This window comes from Sabethes cyaneus, chromosome 3, assembly GCF_943734655.1.
Source record: "Sabethes cyaneus chromosome 3, idSabCyanKW18_F2, whole genome shotgun sequence".
NCBI lineage: Eukaryota > Metazoa > Arthropoda > Insecta > Diptera > Culicidae > Sabethes > Sabethes cyaneus.
In genome coordinates, this window is record NC_071355.1 from 89,000,110 (window position 1) to 89,017,555 (window position 17,446).

Below are 17,446 nucleotides of genomic sequence, written 5' to 3' on the forward strand. Positions count from 1 at the left end.
AGAGGAGTTGAATTTCTACTGAGCCCAGTGGTACATGCGACCCTGATAAAGTAGGAACCAATTAACGGAAGAAAGATAGCGGCCAGATTTAGAACATGGGTTAGGAACCTAACTGCAATCCAGTGCTATCCGCACACAGATGATGGAGAAGGAGCAGTATCTACAGCCAGCTAAACAATATGATTAAGGCAATCTTAGAGGAGACTTTCAATTCCACTTAGGCGACTTTAACGCGAAGATTGGCTCAAACACCGCGGACCTTGAACACATTGTGGGACCCCACGCGTTACGAGAGATGAGCGAAAACTGGAAACTATTTACAGGGTTTCGTATTAATAACAATAGAGTAGGGCGGGGCATAAGTGCGATGTTTGAAGTTGTCATCAATTTTCGTGAGATATAAAGAAGGACAACAACATAATATATTTTATAGTGATGAAGGAACTCAATGTCTTTACATTCAACTATAAATCATCTGCGGTAATAGCGTTTTGCAAAATAAATTCTTCTCTCTTCTGATCAAGTGCAGATTCGCACTTTTACCTCACCAGCGGGGCAAAAGTTCGAATACCGCGGGGGAAAACTTCGAAGCTAGAATCCATGAAATTAGCCCAGCAGTAGCTAACAAAACCATATTATTTTCATTCTGCGTTATGTTTCGGTAAGGAATATTCTCAATTTGCACCTTTTCTATTTTGTGTTGGTGTATTGCAGCCTCCGTTAGATCGAAACACATTGTTTTTCTTCTGCCAGAATTTGTATTGCACACAGTTTTCTGCAGATCTTTCATTTCTAGTATCTGTAATATAGTGCCTAAAATTGTATATAATTAGCTATACATTTTTGCCTCGTCCATGAATCGTACTTTTGCCTCGTCCGTGAATCGAACTTTTACCCCGCTAGGCGCTTGACGGAGTTAGATAAAATTACGGAAAAGCGAAATATATTTTGTAAATTATTTTCGCCGTATTTTCAAAACAGATATCTGAGTGATGTAAAACGCTGCTACAAATTTTCAACAAGTAATATCCTCCTGTTGATATCGTATTTGCCGTATAACGAAAAATTACAGCAAAACCGCCCTAAAATAACATTTGCACATAAAAGTGCTGGAAAGTGCTGTCATACGAGCTTATATTTGGGAAAAGAGAGCCTTACTTACCTACTTATTTTACTAGCTGAGAGCCGGGGTGGCTCTTGCCGTATCGAGAATTCCAACAACAGAGAACTCGGTCCTGGACTACTCGTCACCGATTCGTTGCACGTCTTTAAACACGCAAGTCGGCTTCAACCTGTTCGAGCCATTTGGCACGTTGGGCCCCTCTATTCCTGGTGCCAGTGGCGTTCTTGAAGAGAACGGATGCGACGTAGCCGGCCCACTGTAGTTTTCCAACTTTTGCCAAAAGTACGATGGAAATCTCTCCAAGTAGTGCCTGAAAAATGTGGTTCATACGCCTACGCCACTCTCCGCTATCCGTTTGTACTCCGCCAAAAATAGTCCTCAACACCTTTCGTTCAAATACGGCAAGTGCACGCATGTCTTCCGTAAGCAAAGTCTCAAGTCCGTAGAGGACTACCGGTCTGATTAGCGTTTTCTATATCGCCAGTTTTGTGCGGCGGCGTATGCTTGATTGACGCGTCTTGTGGAGGGAAAAGTAAGTTAGCTCGAATGCGTCGTTGAGTCTCGTTACTCGTATTATTGTCGGCGGCGACCAGAGATCCCAAATATACGAATTCATCGACCACTTCCAGTTCCACGCCGTCAATAGTCACTGTCCGTGGGAGGTAAAAGTTGCATTCTACAATGTATTTAGTTTGCAACGCATTGATTTGTATCCCTATCCTCCAAGCCACCGTTTTTAGTCTGGTGTAAATCGCCTGCGCCAAGACTTCTAGTAATGATGTCGAGGTCGTCTGCGAAGGCTAGATGGTGGCTACTCTTGTTGAAGATCGTTCCTCTCGTTTCGATGCCCGCTCGCCGGATCACACCTTCAATAGCGAAATTGTCCATCCTCTTACCGCAACCCACTGCACGATTCGAAAAGACTCAAGGCTGCCCCGAAACGCACATGTAACACATCACTATGTGTAGTGTAGTGTATTATCTGCCATAGCTGTTCGCGTTCAACTGTATCTTACGCTGCCTTGAAATCCACGAAAATATGATGCGCGGGCACGTTGTATTCCTGACATTTCTGGAGGATTTGCCGGAGAGCCAAAATTTCCGAAGTAGCACGGGCCCGCATACAGCTCGCCTGGTACTACCCTACGAATTCTCTTGCTATTGGGGATAGACGACGCAACAAAATCTGGAAGAGCGTCTTGTAAGCATCGTTGACCAGCGTAATGCCTTGGTAATTACCGCAATCCAGCCGATCGCCCTTTTTGTAGATGGGACAGACCACACCTTCCATCCACCCCTCCGGTAATTTCGCCTCCTCCAAAATCTTTGAAATTATGCAGTAAAGCGCCGTTGCTAGCCGGTTCTTGGCCATTTTTGTAGAGTTCTGCCGAGAGTCGGTGCTTTCCGGCGGCTCTATTATTCTTCAGCTGACCGATTTCTCGCCGGAACTCTTCGAGATCGAGAGCCGACTCCTAGAATCACTTCCTTTGTGTTTCTTTCTGTTAAAATGTTTTTGAGATGCTCATCAAAGAGCTGCTCAACTACCTCGTTTGTGATTAGATCCCCTCCCTTGTCCAGAATAGTTGTTTCAGCTCTTCACGATCCCTGTCCTCCTTCTGGCGCTTTTTCAGGATCGCGGTCAACTCAATCCGCGCTTGTCAGTACTTGGTCAAATTCTCCCTCGTAGATATGCTTAGATAGTTTTTCGAAACTCTTTTTTTCTCTCCATCGCTTGTTGGCATTTCGCGTCAATCCAATCATGTCGTGAGCTCGGGCGTATCATACTCCATCCGTTTTCGAAGGTCAAAGCAACTAGCTCTACAGAGATCGGAGGTGAGGTATTCGTCAATAAATATAGAACTGAGGGTGACGGACAGGCTGTGCATTCTCCCACTTTGGACGAAGAGATGAAAAACGAAGCAAAGCAGGTGGAAACGATAATACCCTTGCTGAACTTTTGGAGGTCAGAAGCAAGTGTGGTTGAATTGTACAATCTGCGGGTATGGTTTATAAACAGAACCAAAGACTCGATTACAGAAATTATCGAGATTTAACAGAAAAAAGGGAATCCCGCATTTTGTCATGGTTTTCAAAAAGGAAGCTCCACAAAAATTCCCAAATATTCATCTCACGAGCGAGCTTCAAAAAAATTCGAGAATTCAATTTACAGATCGATTTCGGCAGTGTACAATTCTGTAAGCCGAAATGAGTTATGGTGGATTATTGAAAATGGTTTCCCGATTAACCTGAACTTGAAGCGAGATAGTGACTGTCGAATCTGCTGTTCAACATTACATCGGAAAGTGTACACACCCACATGCTCGAAGTATTTGCGGATGACATCGACCAAAATCCAACCAAAAAGGCTTTCAAAGGTGCGACGAAAATTGACTTCGTCAGAAACTCTACTCGATGCGCAAAGTGGCCGGCTAGACGAGCGTGATAACCCTTCGCGTATTGGTGCTATGAAAGTGAAAAATGGAGATACTTTCGAATTTGTGTGAGCCGTGAAGTAAACAAGGGAATAGCAGCTGCAAACAGGGCCTTCTGCAACTTGCATGTTTATGCGAAACTCGCAATATACAAGACTTTAATTCCCCCGGTGGTACTACCATGCTGTATCATGCTATCTTTGTGCGCCAGATCCTACGATCAATTCTTGGCGATAAACTTGTGCCACGAGTTATACCAAGTGTATTAAGATGTAGATGTTGTCCAGCGAATAAAACAGGACAGGGTACAATAGGCTGACCACATAGTGGGAATGCCGGATGAATGACCAGTGAAAATAATATTAAGCAGGGAACCCGAAAGAGGTAAGCAACTTCGAGACAGACCGCTCACCCCATAGATGTTCGCTATCGACGAGAATGCTCAAGCAGAGGATATTCGGAGCCACAAAAGCAAACGTCCTTCCTAGTTGGCTTCGAGGTATGATGCTGGCCTAATAAGCCAGTCGTCGTATGTTGGAATCTCGGCTAGGAGAGGCTGCTAGAGTCAATAGGATCGTAGCAACTGGCCCTGCAATTGGTATGTACTCTAACAGCTGGATGCTAAGTCTGTCGTATAATAACAGAAAGCCAAGTTTCGATAACGGAATGTAGCACCTAGGTTTTCCTTTGCTTTTAGAAGCAAACATATTGTAAGAAAGTGATAATAACAAGGAAGTCACCAATTAAAAATTCATGCAAAAAATTACACAGTCTCTAAAAACGTAACAGTGAAACTTAAGACGATAATGGTCTTAGAAATATTTACTAATAAAAACGTCTAAATCGGTTAAATCGTCTAGGAAAACTCTACATACAATATTTTCATATTTTTATTCTTAACAGCCCTATTTTAAAGGTAAATTTTCTCGAAAACTTTCTTCATGCTATACCTATACTGCCGTTGCTCGCATAACAGTACCATTTATATAGGAAACTCCATAGAAAATGGGAATGTTATGCGAGTAGCAACAGTATAGGTACGTGTGTATTAGTATAGAGCAATTCCAGCTCGAAACGCTGAAAAAAAGGCAAATTTTGACTCGACTAGTTTTGATTGGAATGAATTTTTTCTGATATGTTGGATACCACGCAAGAACTCATATTCCTCTAAACTTGATTTTTTTCGTCAAGATTAACTTTTCAAAAGGACGTATTTAGAGATGAGATACCTTTCGCTAAAAAAATCATATCTTGAAAACTACTTATATGATCAAAATGACGTCAAAGGAAAAGTTATAAGAAATTAAGTGTATTTTCAGGACAAAATTATCACTGAAAGAAAAAACATTTCGAAACCATGATAAAAATCAAATGTCAATTATCTCGAAACCTTTTCCTCCGACTTGCCTAATATTTTTAAATAATTTAAATAGCTTAAATTATGCCCTAAAATCTGGTACCGTGAGGTGCCCTAATTCTGTGCGGCTAATTTTAGCTCCTGATTCCGAAAATATTCTGCAAACGCCGCAAGAAAACCGCCAACTTTTGAACATATGCACGGAATTAATCGCCGCACGGAATTGGGGCTCCTTACGGTAAAAACTATCGATGGACACTCTTTCGGATTATTTTTTTTAAATTATTTTTTTTAAATAGCTGGAATTGCTCTTAGTAAAGTTGTCGTTAAATAGGGCCACAATATGATACATATGATCAAGCTGTAGGTTTGTGATGAATAGTGATGGTCCCTTATAAGGTTCTCCAAGGGTTTGGGTGGTAACTTAAAGCAAATTTGTTGCGTGGCATTTGCCAAAAAAGTTAAAGCATTTCCGGAATTGTTGGTAATATCAAATCTTAGTATCTTAAAGTCAAAATTCAACTTATGAGGAAATATCTGACTTTTATTTAAGATTTTGATCCTAAGACTTTTGTTTTACGAGTTAATTTAGCATCGATGATCGCAAAACTGCTTCAGTGCCTATTAATGTAATTAATAATACAAATCGACTTGGAAAGGTTTATTTTTGTTGGATTATATGTACACACTAGAATTGCTTTTTACGCGAGGGACACTTTCCAAGATTTACATGAAAATCCAAAATGAAGGATTTACATTTCTGTATTAATGCCGTTAGTTGTGAGTTTTTGAAAAATAGATACATGATTACTTTTAGTCTAAAACAAAAAATGGCGATTAGAATAAACGATGATAAAAGGCGGGTGTTGTGGGTTCGAATCCGGTTATAATCTCAGATTATAGCTTGGTTCGACCCATGCACCTTCCAGCATTGGACAAAAGGTAGGAGTCATAACGACTACTTACTTGTTAAGCGTAGCTACCAATAACCCCCCCCCCCTCACCTTTCCGCTCTTTCCCCTTCATTCCAAAAAATGTATATTACTTTCCCCTTCATCAATTGTAGAACCACCGTTTCAAAAAATATCAAAAATAAGTTCCGATAATTCAATGGAGACGCATGGTGTTGTTCCTAACTTCAAGGAAACGCAAGCAAGAATTAACATAAACTAAAAATTTCTGAATTTTCACTAGTATTCTTACTTTTATAGAATAGCTATTCAACAAGAGTATCTAAACAAACGATGATCAGGTTTTCTAAAAACAGTTTCCTGAATAGTTTTTCAACAACCTGTGTGAAGTAAACAAAACGTACTCACCGCATAATCTCATTCTCCCGCTCCTCCTCCTGTCGCTGCCGGAGCATAACATTTTCTATTATCGCTCGTTCCTCCTGTGTCAGATGAGACAAATCAGGCATATCGGCCATTTTGGTAATGTCCTAGTTGTGAACCGAAATACGATATCTAGCGTATTTCACAGATTAAGTATCTTAGCCGTAGTTATCACTATATGTTAATTTAAAACAAGCTGGTTTTATTCTCAATTTATGTTACCGCCTAACTCTCACTATGCGCTGTTGATTATGGACTACTTCGCAAAACATTAATGAAGCACTATTTTGTAACTATTACTTATGAACTATTTCGTTATTATTCCGCAAATGCTCGGCTGGCACTACTTCGACCAGATCCTCTCAACTTCGCACTATGTACACACTAAATGCGACTACGCCTATTTCCGGTTCAGGAAACTATCGTTATAGGAAATATCTACGGTTTTTTGCGCTTTTGTTCACTGTGTAACTGCCGTCATTGATCACGTTTCCCGCCGATGGGTATTCATCGGAGTTTGTCACTTTGTATTTTTTCAGTTTGGTTTCACATTTTGAAAATTGGTATTCGCTGCTAGCGTTGTCATTGTCTTCACCGTTAGCTACACTTGAGAAACGAATATCGCGGTTGGTTTTGGTGAACATTTTTACCGTTTCCCCGAATAGGTGCATTCGAATGTGCTTCTTCATGCATGTGTTCTCCTCTTCACTGGCAAAGTGGTGCAGCAGCATACTGGTACCACCAGTAAGGTGGCCTGTAAATGATAAAGTGAAAAGAAATACATTAGTTAACGTCAGATAATTTTACATGCATGCTAGAATATTTCGTGCTTTTGGGGTTTATGATCGATTTTACACAGTGCCTTGTGAAAACCATTTTTTCCAATCGATGTTAATGATTCTGGCTTCAAGTGTAGGTAAAAAATTGAAAAATGGCCCGATTTATGAAAATTACTTTTGTTGCAAAGTTTAGCTGTCCCATTTTCCATGTGCATTAGCGAGTTAGATAATAAATTATCGTTGAACACAAAAAAAATCAAAAACATTACGGATAATAAAACATATTTCAAAAAGATTATTTAAATAAATTTTCCGACTACAGGGCACTCTATCGGCCCAACAGCCGATCCCGATATGCGTTATAATGACGGCTCGGCTGTTTGCTGCATGCTGATGGTTTCCATTTCATTGTGTTACAAGAAGAAATTACTCATGACAATGTGCTCACTTTTCATCCATTCAGCTATCGCGATTCCCGCATGTAGCGGACGCTCCACGAGGATCTCTCTCAAGGAAAAAAAACTTTTTTTTGCTTCCCTCACTATATCACTTTCCTACGTTCACTGTCTGACAACTTGGTCGAAACGGTTCGCGGATGAGAAAACACATCTTTCGTGCTTTTCCGACGCATGCGCTTAACGGGGAAACTGAAAATTATCAGACGAACCGATTGAACATTTATTCCCGTTGTCACTGTTCTTCGTTGCGTCTTTCGCATAAGTTGATCCTCATAAAAAAATGTCAAGCGTTTATTTTTCTCCTGCAAGCTGATTGAGGAATGAGGATGGAAAAGTTTTTGAAATAAATACCATAATCAACTATTCTTCGTAACTTGAACGGACGACATGTTTGTTTTTAATATATGTACAACAAAATAGTCTCAGTCTCAACTGAAAAATCAGCAGCTAAAAACCAATGGGGAAACAATTATATCCATGCACATCAAATCACAAAGCCAATTAGTTGATGACCAGTTAAAATGAGCAGTCACGTTAACTTTTCGAATTTTGGAAGCAGTTTTTGGGCCCAAAAGAAAAGCTCTGTTTTTAGAAATGTATTCGCTGTATTTTTCTTGCCTATCTGAACACAAAGAATATAATTTGATGGACAGAATTTCTATTACATACAAAAAAAAACAAATCGGCGTATTGTCCTAATTTTAGAAATCGAGATGTACCGTCAAACGGGGTAACTTGCAACAGTTCTCAACTATGAGTGCAAGTGAAAACTTATCTGTAGTACATTTGAGGACATTTAATTAATACAAAGTTATTAGGTCTACCATAGAACAATTTCACATATTGAGAAAAAATATGCGATCAATATTGGCTGTTGTAGAATTTTTTAACTAATTTTTTACTAGCAACTCCTTAAACGGGGTAACTTGCAACAAGCAATATTTTTTTGGAAATTGAACGAATTTAAAGATTTGGATAAGTTTCTTTTGACTTGAATATGCAAATGATAATCCGACTTGCAATTTTTAATACTTTTGCTATGAATATACTCAAAAATGTCCTATGTCACGTTGGTGAAAAAATTTTATGAGCCCCGTAACGGAAATTACAGAAATAACTTTTTATATTATTCATGCAATTGATATTCCTTGTCTGGATCCGATAGAGCTGCCTTCTTTAAGGACCATTCACATATTACGTAACGCACTTAGATAAGCGAGAGTTGTGTACACGTTTACACGCATTACACGTCGTATATCCATTATGCAAAATCGCGTCATGAAGTGGAGCGGGAGAGTTAAAAATCATCGATATCTCGGTTACGTAATATATGAATGTTCATTACGTTACGAGTGATCGTAATTAGACACTGTTATATTGCTGGTCGATTCTCTCAGTGAGGTTATTTTCGTTTTGGCCTCTTCTATGACCATTTTCAGTATATCTAGAGAAAAACTGGCATTTTTCCGACTTACCGAAAGTATCCTACACTCTTCAGGTGTGCTTTAGTATTGTTTGATGCAAAATTAAATGATAACGTGCCTCTTGAAGGTAACGAAACACAGCTTTTTATGTCTATCAGCTGTTGCAAGTTACCCCGTTTAAGCATTTGTTTTACGAATAACGTGGTAACAAGTAAGATAAACAAAACTAGTCATCATAAATAAACTATTTTGTTTTATTGTTGTTTATTTTACTATAAAAAATGTATGTTAGGCTTCTTTTATTTGAAGTGCCTGTGGGCGACACAAACGTTTCACTGACGAAAAATTGACGATGAATTTGACACCATCTTGTGGGATTTTTTAAAAATCACCAAAACAGCGGAAAATCAATATAACAGTATCTAAGGCTTCTTTGAACTGTTAACAACAAGATTCAGTCACTGATATAGATTAAAAATTGAAGTAACAGATCAAAAAGGATAGTAAATTGGATCGATATAGCGTTGTTGCATGTTACCCCGCTGTTGCAAGTTACCCCGTTTGACGGTATTAATTCAATATATTTATTTTGTTAAAACAACTACAGTTACAGAAACTGCTGAAAATTTATTATTTATTCTCTCAGATTTTTTATTTTGGCCTCTATAAACCAAATCGATCAGATCATAAGGATAATCTGGCAGAAAAACTAACTTTTTTTTCAAGGATATATATTTTCACGAAGCTAGCTGACTGATCTAGCCTTTTACCAGAGCTAGCTCCATGTTTTATAGCTTTGTAGAACAAAGAACAAAGGTGTCAAACAGCAAAAACCATGTTCAGTTTTATTGTTGCTTTCAATAGAGCGTAATAAGACTTCTTGAACTTATAACCTGATTATTAAAAAGGTTATAAAAACCTTTTAAAGTGTGGGTCACTCGGACAAAAACCAGTTTTACTAGCGGTTTTATGAAATTGGTCAAAAACCACTAGAGGAACTTAATCAAAGTTAAATTGCTACTTGGAATACCCACGAAATAAACTCGCCGAGAAAAATATCCGAGGCTACAATAGCCCTCCTATAGGAGCTAGTTCCATTAATTTTTAGCGTAAAATTGATAATAAGGGTTTTGTACATTTCCAGCTTTGTACATCGGCCTATGCTTCTTGATCGTAGCGTTTTGCGAAAGAACTTCCCGCTTTAGTGCGCCGCTGAATCTCCTTACTAGTGTTGTTGTCCGCGGTCACCAGCGATCCCAGATACACGAATTCCTCTACCACTTCTAATTCGTCGCTGTCTGCTGTTACCGTCCGTGGGAGGCGCGCGTTTGTTTCCTTTGAGCCACTTCCTTTCATGTATTTGCTCTTCGACGCATTTATTTTTAGCCCAATCCTCCTTAACTCGGCTTTCAATCTGACGTTGGTTGCTTCCACCGTCGCAAACTCCCTGGCTATGATATCAAAGTCACCTGTACAGCCTAGAAGTTGGCTACCCTTGGTGAAAATCGTGCCTTTCATTTCGATGCCCGCTCGTCGAATCACCACCTCAAGAGCAATGTCGAACAGCATGCAGGATAAGCCGTCACCTTGTCTCAACCCTCGCCGCGTCACAAAGGAACTCGAGAGTGTCCCTGAGATGCACGCGAAACACATCACTCGATCCAATGTAGCTCTGATCATCCATGTTCGTGCATTATCTGCCATAGCTGGTCTCGATCGACTGTATCGTGTGCTGCCTTGAAATCAATAAAGATGTCGGAAGGTGAAAATTCAGCCCCCTTTGAAGCCCGCTTGATAATTCCATACGAAACTTTGTGCTGTCGGTGACAGCCGGCGTAACATGATCTGGGAGAGTACCCCGGAATCTGGAATTCGTAATTCTAGAGGTTCCCAATTGTCACCAGGTACGAAACTGATCTAATAAGTCTGCCGTTGCATGTTCGAATCTTAATTGGGAAAGGCTGTAAGAGTCAATAGGATCGTAGCATTACCCGCGAAATTGTCACGTACTCTTACAAGTGGCTGTGAAGTCTGTCGAATAAAAACAGAAGGTTTAGTTTCTAGGCTTTGCTAGTTCTAGAAGTTACAAAAGTATCATTTTCTCTGCTAGAGATTGCTTACCAAACGTGGAACTTTTTTGGGAACTTCGACCAGGATGTAATACAAGCAGAAAAATTAGAAAGAGAAGTCAAAATTTTATTTTTTTCAACTGTCTTTATTCTCCATTTTGCTGACTGGCTGCGTTTCGTATGACCAGTTCAAAAGTTATAGTCTTCTCCAAATTTCTACCAACAAAAATAGAAAGAAATGCTCCAAGAAAAGGTCAAATGAACGAAACCTCGAGTGCACGAAATGATTGGTTTGACGAGGAATGCCAAGAAGCAATAGAGAGGAAAAAAGAGCTTGGGAAAACTATCTGAGCACATCCACGAGAGAGAATTTGGCCAAGTATCGACGAGCGAGGAACGAGTTAACCACGATCCTGAAGAGGAAAAAGCGCCAGAAGAAGGACAGAGATCGTGAGGAGCTAGAACAACTATTCCGGGCTAATCACAACCGCATGTTTTACGAGAAGGTGAACCAAACTCGCAAGGCCCAGACACCAAAACCTGACATGTGTAGGGACGAGACCGGGGATCTAATCACAAATAAGAGCGAGGTGGTCGACAGGTGGAAGCAGTTCTTCGATGAGTACCTAAACGGCTATATAGCAGCAGGAGACGAAACGAGAGGAACGATCTTCAGCAAGAGTAGCCAACTCCTAGCCTTTGCAGACGATCTCGACATCATTACTAGAAACCATGGGACGGCGGAGGCAATCTACGCCAGACTAAAACTGGAGGCTAGGAGGATAGGGTTACAAATTAATGCATCGAAAACCAAATATATGGTAGGAAGAGGCTCCAGAGAGCCACGTTTGCCTCTCACGGACAGTCCCAAGTAGCACATCTCAGGTCCATTTAGTTATAGCAACCGTTTTACGACTGAAACTAGTCATATTTCGGTTACCACAACAACTTTGTAACAACCGTGCTAGTAGGTGATTTTTGATGGTGATGAACTGGAAGTGGTTGATGAGCTCGTATATTTGGGATCTCTGGTCACCGCCGATAATAATACGAGTAAGGAGATCCAACGACGCATTCAAGCTGGAAATCGAGCCTACTTTTCCCTCCACAAGACGTTTCGATCTAGGAGCATACGCCGCCGCACAAAGCTGACGATGTACAAAACGCTAATGAGACCGGTAGTCCTCTACGGACTTGAAACAGTTGCTTACGGAAGACATACGTGCACTTGCCGTTTTTGAACGAAAGGTGTTGCGGACTATTTTTGGCGGAGTGCAAACGGAAAGCGGAGAGTGGCGAAGACGTAGGAATCACGAGCTACAGGTACTGCTTGGAGAGATTCCCATCGTACACCTGGCGAAAGTTGGGAGACTACGATGGGCCGGCCACGTCGCAAGGATGTCGGACGACTGTCCGTTCTCTTCAAGAACCCCACCGGCACCAGGAATAGAGGGGCTCAACGTGCACGATGGCTCGACCAGATTGAAGCCGACTTGCGTGTGTCGAGACGCGCAACGAATTGGCGACGAGTAGCCCAGGACCGAGTACAATGGAGAGGAATTCTTGATACGGCAAGAGCCACCCCGGCTCTCGGCTGAATAAGTAAGTAAGTAAGTGATTTACTGAAATTAAGGATACATTGTCCATTGTTAACACTAAATATACCGTGAAGTGGTCATTTGGCCCCTTGCTTTTTAGACTCATTTTCACGGTGTTATAAAACTATTCCGCCTAACTATTTTTATTAGAAAATATATCCAAAACATAATGCAAAGCTTGCTGTTCTAATATTTCTCCTGTGAATGTATTCATATGATATTTCTCTTTTTATCGAGAAAAATATTAACGCTAATCTATTGACAATCGCGGCATTTTCGGTCCGGCAGCGAAAACTATTCGTACAGTACAGTCGGTATGTTTAGTGTTAAAAAAAAAAATGAACATTTAGATACGGTCCGTAGTCGGCTGTTCGGCGGAGCTTCCGTTTGATGTCGGAACAGGAGCGTTGTACGGCCGTCATGTCAATTTAGAGAATGCATCTCTCAATCCTACCATTCAACTATTTGCAAATCATGGTTCTCCAATTATTTTTGTACACCAAAAAGAGCTCAAAACCGCGAAGAAATCTTAAATTGGACGACGCTGAGGCAGATTTGTCGAGCTGTGGGGTCAAAATGGGTATTCAGGAAATGGGGCCGAATGGGTATTCAGGAACGATTGTGTTTTTTTTTTGACGTAATGCGATGAAGCTTTATCCGGCCAAAACACGTATTGTCCATCTGCATGATGTTTTCGTAGAAACGGGATCCAAGTTTTCTTCAAACATTCGTTCTGGTACACATCTTGATTGATAGCCAAACCAGAGGGCTTGAGCCTCGAGCCATGAGCCTCGAGCTCTCTCGAAAATGGCAATGTACAACATCACTTTCTGTTCAAACTTATGTTTAAACCTTTATTTTATGTTCGGAGATGCAGTAGAACTATCCATGGAATCCATGGAATAAATTTTTATCAACCAGCGGCATTGGGCTGTCAGCGTCGAAATCTGTCTCTCAGTGTATTCCGGGACTTAATTCCGACTTTTCTCAATATTTTACAGATGTACTGATGGTAACAGCTGAAGTTTTTTGCGGCATTCCGTTGGACCACGGAATATTTGTTGTTGAAGGCACAAGAAAGAGAAGGAAGTCCTTCTGCGTCCATAATTTTCGCAGGTCTTTCCTTACGTTGCTTGCGAGTAGTTGTTGGGGACCTTGGGATACGGTAAATAATTGAAACTGCAACATTTTCGCTTTAAAAATGTTGTACCGTATACTTTTTGTCGAGATCTTTGTGCAATTCGTAGAAGTGTACAGCGCGGTCGTAAAATGTTTCTTGTTTTGACGCCATTTTAAACAAAACTTGGCAAGCATAAACAAAACAAAGAATACTGGCAGAAAGAGGAGAGAAAGAGCTAACACATACATACTCTCCTTTCTCTCTGAGCTTGCTTGTTGTTGTGTATAGAGGCCTCGAAAGAATTTCAAAATTTTAGTTGGCACCCGTTATTGGGTTACAAATCATTGTTTCAAAAACCAAATATATGGTAAGAAGAGGCTCCAGAGAAAACAACGCGCACCTTCCACGGACTATTTGATCAAAGACCATACGCTACCGCACAAAGCTGGCGAGGTACAAAACGCTAATCCGACCAGCAGTCTCTACGGACTTGACACTGTCACTTCAAGTACGAAAGCATAAGTGCTATTACCGTACTAGAAAGACAAGATGCTGAGGACTATTTTGACGGAGTACAAATGGAAAGCGGGGAGTGGCGCAAGCGTTTTAACCACGAGCTTCATGCACTGATTGGAGAGACCTAGGAATCTAGGAACACGAGAGGTCGTACACTTGTCGAAAGTTGAGAGACTTCGGTGGGCTGGGCATATCGCAAGGGTGCCAGATGACTATGAAGTAAAATCTGTTTACTTTAGGAACCCCACCGAAACTAGGAACAGAGGGACTAAACGCGCTGGGTGGCTCGACCAGATCGAAGTCGACTTTCGTGTGTCGAGACGCTCAACGACGAATGGTCCAGGTAATGGAAGGGAATCCTCGATACAGAAAGAGCCACTCCGGCTCCATGCTGCTAGATGAAGAGCAAGGTGGAAGGAACCTTTGTTACTACTATAACACTTATTATTTATGTAAGATAGAAATTAAACTGTTTTCGAAACTATCGGTTTAAGTCACTTACACGGAAAGACTCATAATGGCTAGTAAATAAATTGTTTAGGAAAGTTTATGTTCATACCATAACTAATTTTACCATTAAAAAGCATTATTAATTAATTAACACTTTAAGCATATAATCAAAGAGGCTCATTTCTTAGAGACGTACGTTGACTCATACGTAGAGACGTATGTTGATAACATATGGAGCACTATTATGCTCTCAAGCTTTTCTTAGGCAACGACTAGTTTATAAAATACAAATTCGGCAACGCATAATTTCTGTAACATGAGTACTCCAACGGTTTTCATACTATTAATTTATAAATTATCATCATAAAAGACAATTGAATCTTCATAAAAGTTTGTATGCAGAGCATTTTAAGATTCTACTTAAGCAAAGCAGTAGCTAGAATTGTCAAATTCAGAACCAAATTGGTCAGCATCAAGTGCTAGCTGTTTTTACAATTATTAAGCCACTTGTTTTTAATTTTTTATATTTTATTTTTTAACGATCTGTCAACAAAAATGAACCTATCAACAAACTCGCTAGGTTTTCCATGTTGTAGAGCTATGATCACGTTACTAAGTAAGAGAATGGAATTGTTGTATTTGACAAAGTAAATAATTAATAATGATTAAATTGAAGCAAATCTACAATGCGCTCTCGTGGTAATCCCCATAGCCCTATAGTTAAAGTTGTCAGTCGATTACCTCCCTCGGTACTGATATCGGGTTCAATTCACACTGAGTCACGGTATATCGTATTGTCTATCATGAACATACAAAAAATTACATCGAAATTCAACTGTCATGTTTAGCTGTTAGATGCCGTAATAGATCGTAGCCTAAAACATACGATATTGTAATAGTACACTACACACCGGCCGGATGAAACGTTCAAGTACTGCCAAAAACTGGAAATCTTGGGTGTAGAATATTGATTTTGCAAAGCACCATACAATGATAATATTACAATTGTTTCACTGGTATGATTATACGTATCATGTACGTTTCTCAGAACTTCATTGAGCGCTCTTTAGTGACATACATGTTAGTGCGTTATTTCAAGTGGTTTATAAATTAGAATTGCAAAACAGATGTGAAAATACGACGCCAGAGAGGCCTTTTCGTATTTTTGAGTACCATTACCATCTATTCCTTGTTTTTTGTCTAAGTTGCAAATACTCTACAATTGCACTTCATTACGAAATTCCATTGCGAAAGTTAAGTTAATGGAATAGATACGTCTTTGCAGTTGATGTAGAATAAAACCATCAAATTGAGTTAAATTGAACAATTCGGCACCCATTCGGTAACATCAAATTACAAGTACAACATAAGGAAAATTAAAGTCATATCTGGTGGAAACACTAACCATGTGCGATTATCTTGTTAAACTAGTATCCATCCTAAAATCCATATCCACCACCAGACTAAGCAAAGGAGAGTAATCTTGCACTCTTGGTTTTTCGTTTTCCTCGTATAGTCAACTCATAGTACAATTAAGCTTTGAATAATTTATTGTACTGCACTTTATAATTTTCCAACTAACATAAACGCTGATTTTTTCTTTTCATTTTGTCACGCAGCACGCAAACTATATAGCTATCAATTAATAACCGTAATGCCTTGATAACATCCTGCTTCACTTGCAACCACCATCAAACTGAACTCCAGTGTGTATGACATTTCCGGCCCTAACCGTAATACATGACAATCACAGCGGGTGAAGTAGGAAACTAGACAATAAAGGAGGTCACAGCTGTTACTGACTGGATCGACCAAAAAGGGACACCGATTCATGTTTCTGCTGGCCTGTGGAAAAACTCCAGTGAAAATATCTTAGTTTCAGCAATTCATACTGCTTTCTTCAACAATAATATCCCAAACAGGAGATAACGATATTAATAATAATTATCATCCATTTTCAACATATTGATTTTTCACTTGAGTTTTCCTTGTTACCCCTCCTATCTTTTCAGATGGTGAAGTTCACTTACTTTCCTATTTTCACTCACCAAGGCAAAGCAGCAGCCTTCATTTCTTGTATCGAATTTTTTCTCTTCGACAACGAGAAATGGAACCCCAATCCTATTATCATCGAAAAGATAGTGACTGAATGAAATTTACCATTGTATGCTATGGTGGATAAAGCTTCGATATCAGTTCCATTTCACAGCTGGTTTTGGATTCATGACTCAATTCCAATATAGTTGTCAAATACATCTTCCATAGTCATGTTTAAATTTGGGTGCTGAACGGCAACTCGAAGCAATCGTATTATATTTTTCACCATTATTTTATTCATTTTCCGAAGAAAAAACACATGCAGATCAATCCTTTCCTCTGCTCTCCATCTTTTTTCTTCTTCGACACTCGAAGATCGAACTTCATTTCATTTCTTCGATGTTTTAACAATTTTCCTACTAGAGTAAGTCACTTTTTCCATTCAGGACACGCACGGCACATTTCAATCCGTAATTTTTCTGAAAAATTTGTTCACTTTTCACATTTTTTCTCCCGAAAAAACCAATTTATCGGGACACACGTTTGGATTCCGTTTCAAGTATGTTGGTGAAAAACCGAGAAAATTTTCACGGGCTGCACACAAAAGCTTTTCTCTGCCCCACCAGCCGACACATTGACACTCACACATTCCACCACGCTACACACTACCACACGTCTTCATTCCGCGGATCCATCAGCAGAGCAGCGCGTCGTAATCGAATGCGAATTGCGAGTTCACCAAACTTTTC

At 39.9% G+C, this 17,446-nt stretch overlaps 1 protein-coding gene across 1 annotated transcript in view; it reads right to left on the reverse strand.

The window, feature by feature from the left end:
- Window positions 1-17,245, reverse strand: part of LOC128744337 (regulating synaptic membrane exocytosis protein 1) — a 95,753-nt gene extending 78,508 nt beyond the window's left edge. Inside the window, exons 1-2 of the mRNA XM_053841245.1 lie at window positions 16,821-17,245; window positions 6,232-7,000 (exon numbers count right to left, since the gene is read on the reverse strand). Of these exons, the coding sequence (XP_053697220.1) occupies window positions 6,232-6,341 (110 nt within the window). The 5' untranslated portion in view covers window positions 6,342-7,000; window positions 16,821-17,245. The remainder of the gene's footprint in view (window positions 1-6,231; window positions 7,001-16,820) is intronic.
- Window positions 17,246-17,446: the final 201 nt, after the last annotated feature.